Source organism: Natator depressus, chromosome 4 (genome assembly GCF_965152275.1).
Source record: "Natator depressus isolate rNatDep1 chromosome 4, rNatDep2.hap1, whole genome shotgun sequence".
In the NCBI taxonomy this organism is placed as follows: Eukaryota; Metazoa; Chordata; order Testudines; family Cheloniidae; genus Natator; species Natator depressus.
Window position 1 is genome coordinate 20,928,085 of NC_134237.1, and position 12,493 is coordinate 20,940,577.

General features: G+C 46.1%; 1 protein-coding gene across 4 annotated transcripts in view; it reads right to left on the reverse strand.

The window, feature by feature from the left end:
* FAM13A (family with sequence similarity 13 member A) overlaps nt 1–12,493 on the reverse strand; it is a 186,777-nt gene that overhangs the window by 75,828 nt on the left and 98,456 nt on the right. For 2 of the 4 annotated variants that reach the window (XM_074950587.1, XM_074950586.1), the window contains exon 1: nt 3,682–4,479. The exons of 1 other annotated variant lie outside the window; for it this stretch is intronic. In XM_074950587.1, coding sequence (XP_074806688.1) covers nt 3,682–3,710 — 29 coding nt within the window. In that variant the 5' untranslated portion in view covers nt 3,711–4,479. Of the gene's footprint in view, nt 1–3,681; nt 4,480–12,493 lie in introns of those variants that run through there. One more of the 4 variants, XM_074950588.1, reaches the window with a different exon arrangement.

The window sequence follows — 12,493 nt, forward strand, 5'->3', positions numbered from 1 at the left end:
GAAGGTGATACAGAAATCCAAAGGATCAATATGATTTCATCAGGCTTATCTTACACTGACTTTCTGATCAGCTGCTCATTGCTCTGAAAAAGAAAAGCTAAAACAAACAACCTGTCCACAATTCCACCAAGAAGAAAACGCACTAGAATAGGAACATTTTACTCCAGCTAAAATACAGTTGTACTCATAAAAACAGAGACGGTAAATGAAACAATCAGATTGGGAACAAAGGGAGTTCGGCATCACCAGCAGCCCAGTTGGAAATCCTTAGCTACACTCATCAGCCCATAAAAGGGTTTAAAAATATCTGACATGGTTTTCTTACTCCTTCCTCCAATTTGTTAATTTCTGGCAGATTGTAAAAAAATTAGAGGCCACTGAGAATCTAAATCACATACATGCCTCTCTTATCAGCCAGCTCCTTGAACCTGAGATGTGGAAGGTACATTTTGTGAAAGCAGCCACATGTTTCAACTTCATGAAGTCTGTAATATGATACACACACTCAGCTAAAATAAATAAGAAATTTTGAGTCAATAGTACTGCTAATAATAAAATTATGTTACTGTAATTCAGAAGAATACTTAATGTATTAATTCAACGGTTCTCAAACTGTGGGTCAGCACCCCAAAATTGGAGAACCCCTGTATTAACTAAATGAAATGAAAAATGTCATATCCTGATGCTGACTTTGAAAAACAGGAGTGCAATTAGTGTTTTGGGAACAAAGAAGTACCACATACACTCGACATTCCACCTCATGCGCCACAAGAAAGTGTGCCCTGGACACGTATACTGTGTTTCTCTCTTACAAAGACAGCATGTCTATTCACATACCATTCCTTCGATAAACATCTATATATAGTATGAAATGTGTATGTACAGTACACATGGTTACGTGCATACATAATTATATAATATTCTGTGATATCTAGACAGACCTTCCCCGACATGAATATCTTGATTAGAGCTGGGCAAATTTTTCAGCTGAAACTTTCTTTGCCGAAAAAAGCAGATTTGGGTCAACCAAAACATTTTGCCAACGTGTGTCTATTTTGCCAAAATGCTTTGGCTGAAATGAAAACAAAACAAAACAAAAATTCAGAAGTACTGAAATGGTTCGTTTTATCATTTACAAAATGAAATATTTTGATTTTTCGGGCTAGATTCAGATATAGATCAGAGACCAACAGTTGTGGACACGGCATAAACACATCACAGAAAGATGGTCTGGGTCCCCAAGACCTTACAATCTATTGTGCTTATGAGCCCTGGTCCATGATGCAGAGGTTCATCCACACAGATATCATTGCAGGATTCAGGCCAAAATTTGGTGGTTGCTGGGAAGAGATTTGTTTTCTGAAAAGGGAGAAGGGGACTGAAGCTCATTGCACAAGTGCTTCCATTTGCCGGTTTGTGGAGTAGCACTTGGAAGTTGTCACTAGTCTGCCTAGCCAATGGGAGCAGTGCACCCAGGAATCTAAGGCTCTGTCTTCACTGCCAAAAAAAAATATGTTTTACCACAGGATACCGTAACACACATCAGCTCTCCATCTGTAAAGTATTAATGGTGCCAAGGCACTGCACTTTTATCATGAAGTAAACTAAGCAAGGTCAACACCCGGTCCCTTGTCTCCGCTACAATAGGTAAGGCACAGGATCGGAAAGGCACAGTGATTCCACTGTAAACCCCCCCACCACCTTTTTTGCAGTGAAGACACAGTGTAGAAAGAAAGGAGATTTTACACTAGGAAGTTTTAGGATGAAAGAATTGTGTGGTGGAGAGAATGATGTTGTAGGGTGCCCGCAGGACTTTATGTGCATCTGTCTAGAGGTTAAGGGAATTTAGGGGGTGTAGAAACCAAGGAGATACAATATTCATGTGTCTATTCTAAACTGTTACTTTAAAATAGGAAACCCAAATGATTCTACACCATGTGCACAGTTTCATCACCGATTAAGAATTTTAAAAAGCTTCCTTTCTTAATCAACTGCATTATTGTTCTAACACATTGCATTTCTAATTGCTCTCAAGTTAATCATTTCAACTAACAGAAACAAGGAGCATAGTCAAGACAGCCCTGTGAATAAGAGCTACTTTCCCCAGAAGAGCACACATTTACAGTCAAGAGGCTGCTACAGAGAACACAGTAACAGCCACTGGTTCTGACAGCAGAGAGACAGTATCTTGGAATTGAAATCATCACAGTGAATACTTGATCCTGTAAGGCACAGAGAGTACTTCTGTTTCTCTGCAAACATGAAGGCCTCTTGACTGCATCACTGCAAAACAGAGCTCCTCCACATCTGCCTGCACAGAGCTGATTCTCCATGTTCCACAGTACATTGAGTCCAGGAGCAGGGCAATATGGTTTGGACATCAAATTCAATTCCTATTTATCACTGCAAGGAAAATACAGCAACTTCAGAGAAGCTGTTAACAACGCTAACTCCTTAGAACAATGCTGAAAAAGCACGGATCAATCACTTACTGCATTCACTGGTCTTTAGTTTGCATGAAGGTGAATATTCACCATATTTTATTGAAGAGGGAAGGAAACACACCATTTAGAAAATTAAAACACCAGCCAGCAAAAATATTAATGACATAATAAAGGGACTGATTACATTTCCCCCTTAATTGGTTACATATTTCCATTTTAAGAGCCCAGTTGCAGTTTACCCTACAGTGTTTTAGCACAGGCACACATCAGCAGTCGCTTCTAAGGAGCTGTGTGTCCAGGTGCTATGAAAAGAGAACAGTCCAGTGAAAACCCCAGCTTTTCCTGTTTCTAAGGCAACTACAAAGGAGGATTACACCTGACATGTATCTGGATGAAAGTATTCAGAGGATCAGGGCATCTCTAGTTGTGTTCTGTCAGTCCAGCTGTTAATTCTTCATTACTGCACAACAGCTATACATTACAGGAAAGGGTTGGGAATCCCCTGTCAATCAATCAGAGAGAAATTTACAACAGCAAAAAGGGCTTTTAAGCACTCAAATCCCATTGAAAGTTATTTGGGCATCTAAATCTCTTCGCGCCCTTTCAAAATACCTGTCTGTGTCATCATGGTAGGCTCCCTGGAAAGGAATGGGGTCATTTTTGTACTAAGCACTGAAATCAGGGGTGCTGGAACAATTTTTATAGTGGGGGTGCTAAGACCCATTGAACCAAACTGTAAACCCTGGATATAAGGGAAACCACTGCAAGCCAGGGGGTGCTGCAGCACTTCCCACACCCTTAGTTCCAACACTTATGACTGAATCCTTCACACAGAAAACAAAGCAAAGATGTGGCTCATATGCTCCAAAAAATTGGTAAAGAGATGGTCAGACACATCCTGTAAACCTGCCTCAGGAACTCTAGAAATTCAGCTATTTGCTATAAAGAATAGGCAACTACGTTTGAGGTGGAGGAGATTAAGGAGGCAAGTCTAGTATTTTACATTGAGGCTAATCAGGAATAAGATGAACTTTTAAACAACTACACAAGTCTCACGCAGCAATAGAAAAAAATCATATCCTGTAAACCGTTAGAAAGAAGTCATCCATACATAATATACAGTGCTATTACAAAGTACAAGTACGACTGCCATGGCATCACTCCAAGCCTGGTAATGATTAATGTCTACATGAATCTAAATAATAGCTAGTAAAAAAACAAAACAGCAGCAATATACCTTTGCAGAGGCATGATTTCACAAGCCATTCCTGAAATGAAAGTTTATATTGGTAACATACAACTGTTTCTTCCCCAACAGGTTTTTCTCTGCAGCGAAGATCTTCTCACACTAGTGCATTCCTATTTCCTAGCCACAAGAGAGAGGCGCAGGATTAATACTGCAATACGCGACACAGAGAAAACTCACTGGAAGAGAATACAGCAAGCTACTTCCACTCTGGGAAGCTAGCGCCCAAGTACCCTCTCCAAACTTCTGCAAGTAAAAGTAATGCGGTCTGATCTGCTGCTACAGTATGCTGCTGCAGTACTCCTTGACCTTTTGTTCCAGAGAAGCAGCTGAAGCGTCCAGCCAATCAGGCATCGCAGCTGCAACAGTTCTGTCTGCCTACCTCCTCCTCTTCTGTGGGCTTGCCAGCCTGGTAACTGGAAACTTTCCCCCACAACGATTCCACTGCTGAGGCTGACAATCAGAGGACACGGCAACCAATGGCTGCTCCTGAGAAAAACACACGCAGCCTCTTAAGGAGACAAAAGGTTCCAGCAAGGAACTGCATTGGCACGAGGAAGTAATTGCTAGTCCACCAGACGAAGATCACCAGGAAGATTAAAAAAACAACACCACGGGTATCAGCAGCAGCAAGATTTTTGTTTTTTAAATTGACGTGACGACGTGAAAAGGCACAACAGGTCCCTCTAGGGGGAAGCATCCTACGTGATCCCTGTGCATGCCATGCCTGCTTGCATTTCCTGTCGATATTTGTTTTCACCCTGCTGCAGGCATGTCTTCTGCAGATTGCAGTCCTGACTCCAGACCTATGACATCACGTCAGGCACGTAGCTCTCGTTTCTTGCGGGGAGGGCAGGAACAGAACATCCTTTGATGCAACTGTGTCCTGCTCTTAATAGACAAAGCCCTGCCACATACACACGATCAATGAATGTCAAACCCAAGCACGCTGGGAAAACAACTGGTTTCTAATGACGAATGGATTGGATGGGTCCCGAGTCACAATGGAAAAAGAAAAAAATGCATAGCTTTGGGGATTTAAACAGCCATAAAGTCACAGACATGATCCAAGGGAGATCAGAATCCACTTGTCCTGAAAATGCAAGTTACAGCTGTTGAGCCATTAAGTGGAAGAGATCTTTTTCTTTCCAGTGAATTTTGTGCAAGTCAAAAGTGCCAGGCTGAAAGCCCTGGTGCCTGAAATCTATTTGTCCCCAGAACAGGAAAAAACACGGGAATCAGCAGCACTTCAGTTATTATTTAACTATATACAGCACCTAATACAAAGAGCCCTAATTTCAGTTAGTGTCTCTCAGTGCTACCACAAGGCAAATAATTAATAATAATGTTAACGTAGTGCATAGAGGCCAACCAGGTTAGGCCCTCTTAGTCTACAGTAGAAAGGATGCTATACCAGCAAGCCCTCCTAGTCTACATGCAGCTTATACTTGCAAAAGGGTGCTTTTGCTGGTATAGCTTATAATGGTTTCCCAAAAGAAATCAGCTACAGCGGCAGAAGTACTTTTAAACTGGTATAATTTCACCTACACTAAAGCTTTTGCCAGTATAGAAATGTCATTTTAAAAAAAATCACCCCTGAATCGACACTACTGTACTGGCATAAATTGCTAGCACAGATCCCAACTTTAGAGGCTACTGGAAATGCGACATACCTAAGCAAGATGCCAAACTTATATCCTTTGTATTTACAGCACAGATACAATTTCATGAAACAGTGAGCAAAGCCTCTTGCCTAATTCACCATAACTTAACTAGAAGTTTGTTTGTGTTTCAAAAATGTCATCGAGTTTTAAATGAGTGACTAAGAAACACTGGTTTCAGAGTAGGAGCCGTGTTAGTCTGTATTCGCAAAAAGAAAAGGAGGACTTATGGCACCTTAGAGACTAATCAATTTATTTGAGCATAAGCTTTCGTGAGCTACAGCTCACTTCATCGATGTGCATCCGAAAGCTCACGAAAGCCTATGCTCAAATAAATTGGTTAGTCTCTAAGGTGCCACAAATCCTCCGGTTCTTTTTAAGAAACATTGAAAATACAATGACCTATTCCAGCCATGCGCACAGGTCCATGGTGGAGCTGTGTGTCCTAGTGAATTGGACTAATGGTATAAGACTGAGGGCTTGGCTACACTTGCAAGTTACAGTGCAGTAAAGGAGCCCCGGGCACACTAGCTCACTCCCCATCCACACTGGCAAGGCACGTAGAGTGCTCTGTCTCCGCGGCTACAGCGCTGCTGGTACTGCACCTCAGCGAGTGGAATAACGTTTGCTGCGCCACCGCTGGAGCGCCGCGGCCTCACTGTGGACGCCCTGGTCTGTTAGCGTGCTCTGATCGGCCTCCAGAAGTGTCCCACAATGCCTGTGCTAGCCACTCTGGTCATCACTTTAAACTCTACTGCCCTGCCCTCAGGTGACCAACCGTCAGACCCACCATTTAACTTCTCTGGGAATTTTGAAAATCCCCTTCCTGTTTGCTCAGCCAGGAATGGAGTGCTCTCAGCGAATCTTTCCAGGTGACCATGCCTCCACGTGCCAGGCGATCCCCAGTATGGAGCAATGGCGAGGCGCTGGACTTCCTCAGTGTTTGGGGGAGGAAGCTGTCCAGTCCCAGCTGCGCTCCAGCTGTAGGAATTACGATACCTTCGCGCAGATATCAAGGGAGATGATGGAAAGGGGCCATGACTGCAGTGCAGGGTTAAAGTGAAGGAGCTGCAGAATGCCTAGAGCAAAGCCCGCGAGGCAAAAAGCCACTCCGGTGCTGCCCCTGCAACCTGCCGTTTCTACAAAGAGCTGGACGCGATACTTGGGGCCGACCCCACCTCCACTCCGAGGACCACCATGGACACTTCAAAGCCCAGTTCAACAAGGCAAGAGGAGGAGGAGGAGCAGCAAAGCGGGAGCGAGGGTGCTCCTGTGGAGGAAGACACCCTGGAATCCCTAAATGCATGCAGCCAGGAGCTGTTCTCAAGCCAGGAGGAAGGTAGCCAGTCGCGGTGGCCAGTGCTTGGGGGAAGGACAAACACCAGAGGAGGTTCCCGGTAAGCGGCTTTTATTTTGGGAAGGAAGTTAGTCGGTGCGGGCTCTTGGGGTGAGGAGAGTTAGGGCTGCATGCATGCCTAGGTGCGGAATAGGGCATTGACGTGCTCTCTCACATCACGGTAATCGGCCTCAGTGATCTCTTCAAAGGTCTCAGCGAGAACTTGGGCAATGCGCTTGCGCAGGTTTCTCGGGAGAGCCACTGTGTTCCTTTTCCCAGTCAGGCTAATTTGTCTGTGCCACTGTGCCATGAGGGGCGGGGGGATCATTGCTGCACACAGGCATGCTGCATATGGGCCACGGCAGAAGCCGCATTGCAGTAGAAGACCCTCCCTTGCTTCCCAGGTCACCCTCAGCAGCGAGATAGCTTCCAGGATGAACTGCTGTGGAAAATATGGGGACAGCGTTCAGTATAGGGGCCCCCTGCCGCTGTTGGCTCTCCCCAAGGCACAGAAACCCAGAGGACAGTACAGCTGTAAAACCATCAGTCACACTTGACCCTGTGCTTACTCACCATTTTGGGGCTCCCGTGTGTTATGTGCGCTCGCTTTGGGACAGGCAAATTATGCTATTGTGTAGACTGTGCTTGCTCTTGAGTACGGGGGAATCATTGCTCTGTCTGGCGTGAACAATGCTGCCTCTGTTAAGTGTTGCATTTTGCCTTTACAGATGCAACCTTGAGATCTCAGCCGTCCGTGTTATCAACGGCCAAGAGGCTGCAAAGAATCAGGAAGAGGCCACGTAGAAGCAAAGAGGACATGCTGCATGAAGTCATGCAGAATTCAACTAATGAAAACAAAAAAGTGCAGAAGTGGCAGGAGAGTGAAAGGAGAGTCCTCCAGCAGAATGCGGATCACCGGCACCAAAGCACAGAGCGGCTGATAAGCATCATGGAGTGCCAAGCGGACTCGATCCAGGCGCTCGTAGGCATGCAGGCGGAGCACTACTGCGCCCACCCCCGCACCCCCCCCGCAGACCTTGTCCCCAAACTCTTTCCATTGTGCCACCATGTCACCTCCAAACCACTTTCCCTAACATCTGGGTTCTTACCGCCACCCACTGCCTCCAACACCTGTAGCTTCACCACCCAGCCCTGAAAACTATGACCCTTACCCACTGCCCTCAACCCCCATCACCATGCAGTGTAGCCATCCTGAAGTGCAGCACGCATTGCACAGCACTCCAGACAGGACATACACAAATCTGTGATTGTACCGTTCCCCACCCCACCTCACCCCCTTGCCCTTTGTGTTTCCCAAGCAGTTGTGTTGTTTTTCTTTTCAATAAATTGATTTTTTTGGCTTTGAAAACATCTTTATTATTGCATAACGTAAAAGAAACCTTAGCCCAGGAAAGCAACAGGCACTGCAAGTCAGTGTAGCATACGTAGAAAACACAGATTCCTACCGTACTTCACTCCTGTGCAAGGCACCACACCAGACATTTCTGTTGGCTTTCAGCCTCAAATTTCTCCCTCAAGGCATCCCTAATCCTTGCAGCCCTGCACTGGGCCCCTCTAATAGCCCTACTCTCTGGCTGTTCAAATTCAGCCTCCAGGTGTTGAACCTCCCAGTTATATCCCTGAGTGAATCTTTCACCCTTCCCTTCACAAATGTTATGGAGGGTACAGCACGCAGATATAACCACAAGAATGCTGTTATCGGCCAGGTCCAGCTTCCCATACAAAGAGCGCCAGCGACCCTTTAAACAAGCAAACTCATGTCATATGCGTTACTCGAGTTGATATCATCATTGGAGTCCTCATTGTCACTTTGAATCTTAAGGAATAACTCGACTGCCAAACGTGACGTGCTGGTGAGACTCGTCAGCATATTCCTCAGCAGTTCAGGCTCCATTCCCGCAGAGCGAAAGGGAAGACAGAGAGCGCAGTACAAAAACTGTTGAAAGATGGTGCCAAATGTGAACGGAAGCAAAGGGAATGCTGGGATGCAAACCGATGTATCACGGGGCACTGGGACAGGACCCAGAATGCCCCGCACTCCCCACCCCCTTCCCACAAGCCACAGCGCCAGAATGGGAAGAGGTGGTCTGTGGGATAGCTGCCCACAATGCACCGCTCCCAATGCCACTGCAGGTGCCGCAAATGTGGCCACACCAGTGTGTTTACAGCTGTCAGCGTGGACAGACTGCAGCACTTTCCCTACTGTGCTGTACGAAGGTGGGTTTAACTCACAGCGCTCTACCTCTGCAAGTGTCGCTATGCCCTGAGATTACAACCAAAACTGTCTCCCTTTGACACCGACTAGCTGCAAAGGGATTTGCAAGGAATCACTGCTATCCTCAGCAATGTGTACCAATGTTTCTAAAGGCATTTCGAATGCACCAGCCCGAAGTGATCTCTTTAAACCTTAATAATAATAAATAACCATCATCATCATCATTTATTATTTGTATTGTGGTAGTGCCAAGGAGTCCCTGTCATGGACCAGGGCCCCACCGTGCTAGGCGCTGTACAAACACAACAAAAACATGGTCCCTGCCCCAAAGAGCATAAGCTTTAATGCCAGAAATCAGTCTCTTAAGAAAAAGGGGCCAAATTGAAACCTAGTATACACAAGCACAACTCTAGTAACTTCAACAGAGATGCATCAGGTTTGAATCTGGCCCAATAGCTTTTTCTAATGTAAACACCCTTCAGTGTTCAAAAATTACATAGAAAAAGCATCAAAATAACTGAATCTTTGCAATAAATTGAACAGATAAATATTCTAATTACTTGTACATTTTTTCTAATATTTTACTGTATATACAGTGACTGCCATTGATATCAAAAAGATCCTAAAGTGCTTTAGTAATTAGACACATCTCTGAAATGCAGCCATCTCTGATGCTGAGGGTAAAAGGCACACATCACACTACACAAAAGTGCAAGGAGTGAAATTCTCACCAAGTACACAGCATACACTCCATACTCTTATGAAAAACACCACGAGATCTTTTCCACATACACACACAACCTTCATTTAAGGAATCTCTCTCTAGCCTGACTCGTGTGTTCTATTTTACTACTTCTATCCTGGTTTTAAAATCCATGTATCAGGATAGACGTATTCAATACCAGGGAACGAACAGAACAGGGCAATCATCAAGTGGTCCATCCCCTGTCATCTAGTCCTAGCATCTGGCAGTCAGAGGCCGAGGGACAACCCAGAGCATGGGGTTGCAGATTTGATTTCTCCTCTCCAACCACAGAGAGGATCTGAGTCATAGGCGCCAACTCTGTGAGAGCTCCCCCCGCTTCCCTCAGTGCCTTCCGCCCACCGGTGGCCCTGCTGATCAATTCCTCCCCTGTCCCTCCCAGTGCCTCCTGCACGCCACGGAACAGCTGTATGCAGGAGGTATGCAGGAGGTGCTGGGAGAGAGGGGAAGGAGCGGGGACAGGTCACGCTTGGGGGAGGGAAGAGGCGGGTGGGGATAGGGCGTGAGGAAGGGGTGGAGTGGGAGCGGGAAGAGGCGGGGTGGGTGAGTGGGGGAGTCTTGGAAGAAGGGGTGGGGTGGGGTGGGGTGGAGTGGGCCGGGGGGGGCAGGGCGGAAATTGAGAACCCCCCCAGGTAGAGAGGAAGTCGGCGCCTATGATCTGAGTAAATCTGTTTTAACAAGGAGATTATATTATTAATAATACTTTATATGGATTTTGTTTTATTTACATCTTAGGCTCTTCAAGCCAGTGACTGACTCTTACTCTGGAGTCCAGCACAAGGGAGCCTCAATCTCAGCTGGAGCCCCTCGCCACAAGCGTAATGCAAATAAATAATAAATAGTTTACACAGTATTCAACAATACAAAGCCAGGCTCTATACAGTGGAGGAGAATAGACAGGAACTGCACATTTCAAATGAAAAGGAGTACTTGTGGCACCTTAGAGACTAACCAATTTATTTGAGCATAAGCTTTCGTGAGCTGTAGCTCACGAAAGCTTATGCTCAAATAAATTGGTTAGTCTCTAAGGTGCCACAAGTACTCCTTTTCTTTTTGCGAATACAGACTAACACGGCTGTTACTCTGAAACATTTCAAATGGTACAAGGAAAGTGCACTGAAGCAACAGCACAGGTTAGTTTTACGGATGTTCCCAATATGCCCCTTCTGACTAGGTCTGCCAACTTTCCAATTTCTTTAGACTGGACACTACACCCTCCCACCCCATTGCTTGACCCCCCCCCCCGCCCTACTCCCTGCTGGTTCCAGTCTCTCCCCCCTCTCTCAGGACTTTCCTGTGGCCTGCAGAGTCAGGCTTGGAGCTGACCCAGAGCCTGCTTGCCTGCCTAATCAGGAGTTGCAGGTAGGAGATGGCCCTGGCTGAGAAGGGGCTGGCGTGGGTTGACTACCCGGTGCCCGCCCCGCAGTGCTCTGGCCCCTGCCCTGGCCCCTTCCAATCCCCAGGCCAGGCTGGCAGGGGGGAGGCTGGTGGTGGCATTTGCAGGCAGCAATCCTCCTGTTTCGGTGCCCTTGCAAGTGGTAACTGGACTTTTGGTGCCGGTCAGTACTTTTGACCGGACGCCTTACAGGTCTCCCTTCGTCCGGACTTTCTGGTCGAAAACTGGGCACCTGGCAATCCTACTTCTGATGCCCTCAAAATCTGCCGCCTCCACATACTCTGGCGCTGCTGCCAATGGCAATCTAAAACCCAACCCCTCAATCTTCATGTTCCAAGATGAGGAAAGCTGGGGGGTGGGTGGGGGGGTGGGGAGGGAAATAGGCTGGGATGCGTCGGGTCACTAACCAGTTGTTCTAGGACACTGGTGTCTTGGAAAACAAATTCTCTGATACCTGGAACATGATCCTGCATTCGAGGGACACTGAGGCAGGCATGCAGAGAGTTTCTGGCATCCCCGCATTACCCACTGGCCAAGAATTCCCAGGAAATGAGCAATGACTTTGCTGCCACATCTAAAATAAATAAATAAAAAACCCCACTGGGCAGCAAAAGTTATTCCTTGGAAATGAATGATTTTGCTTGTTGGATAGGGGTTAAAGGAAGGGATAAACAGTGCTCTGGATAATGCCCTTGGTCATTCCCATTTAGGAGCTAAAATTCTAGTGATCTGTGGGCTGGTTCTAACACAGTGGTTCCAACCCCATCTTGTAACCCTGATTTAATATCAACATTGACAGCATCGACCTAAAGAGACATTAAGGCCCAGAGAAGCCAGACACAGACTCAGGGGAAGCTGTGGCCAGAGTCTGTTAACTACATGTTTAAAGCTTCCATGTGGATGTAGATCATATGAATTAGTCATGAGCAGTCAGATCCTTTGAGAACCAAAAGACCCCCAGGGATTAGCAGAGGTTTGCCAGACATCAGACAAGGATGCCTAAAATCTGCACCTCCTGGTCCCTCACAGCAGGAGAAGGAAGAGTTTGCATTGAAAAAACAAAACAGAACAAAAACAATGGACAGTCCTGCAGACACACAGGAGCAGGGGGTGTGTCATGGAAACACATAAAAGAGGCTAATAAACTGAGAAGTGGCTCTGCTTTAGTGTGTTAAGCTGTTTGTTTTATGCTTGCTACTATTGACAGGCTCACTGAAAGGTCATTAGCAATGCTTCTGTAGATTGTTTCAGATGTAGTGCTCTGTGGTATAACAATCACACCCATGCACATTATAAAGTGGTTCTGTTTTTTAAAAAAAGAGCAGCAGTGCTGATACAGGCTTCTCTGCCCTTTCAGATCCTGGGTGTCATTATTGACCTCTCTCTCAAGTAAGCTACTATTTGCAACACA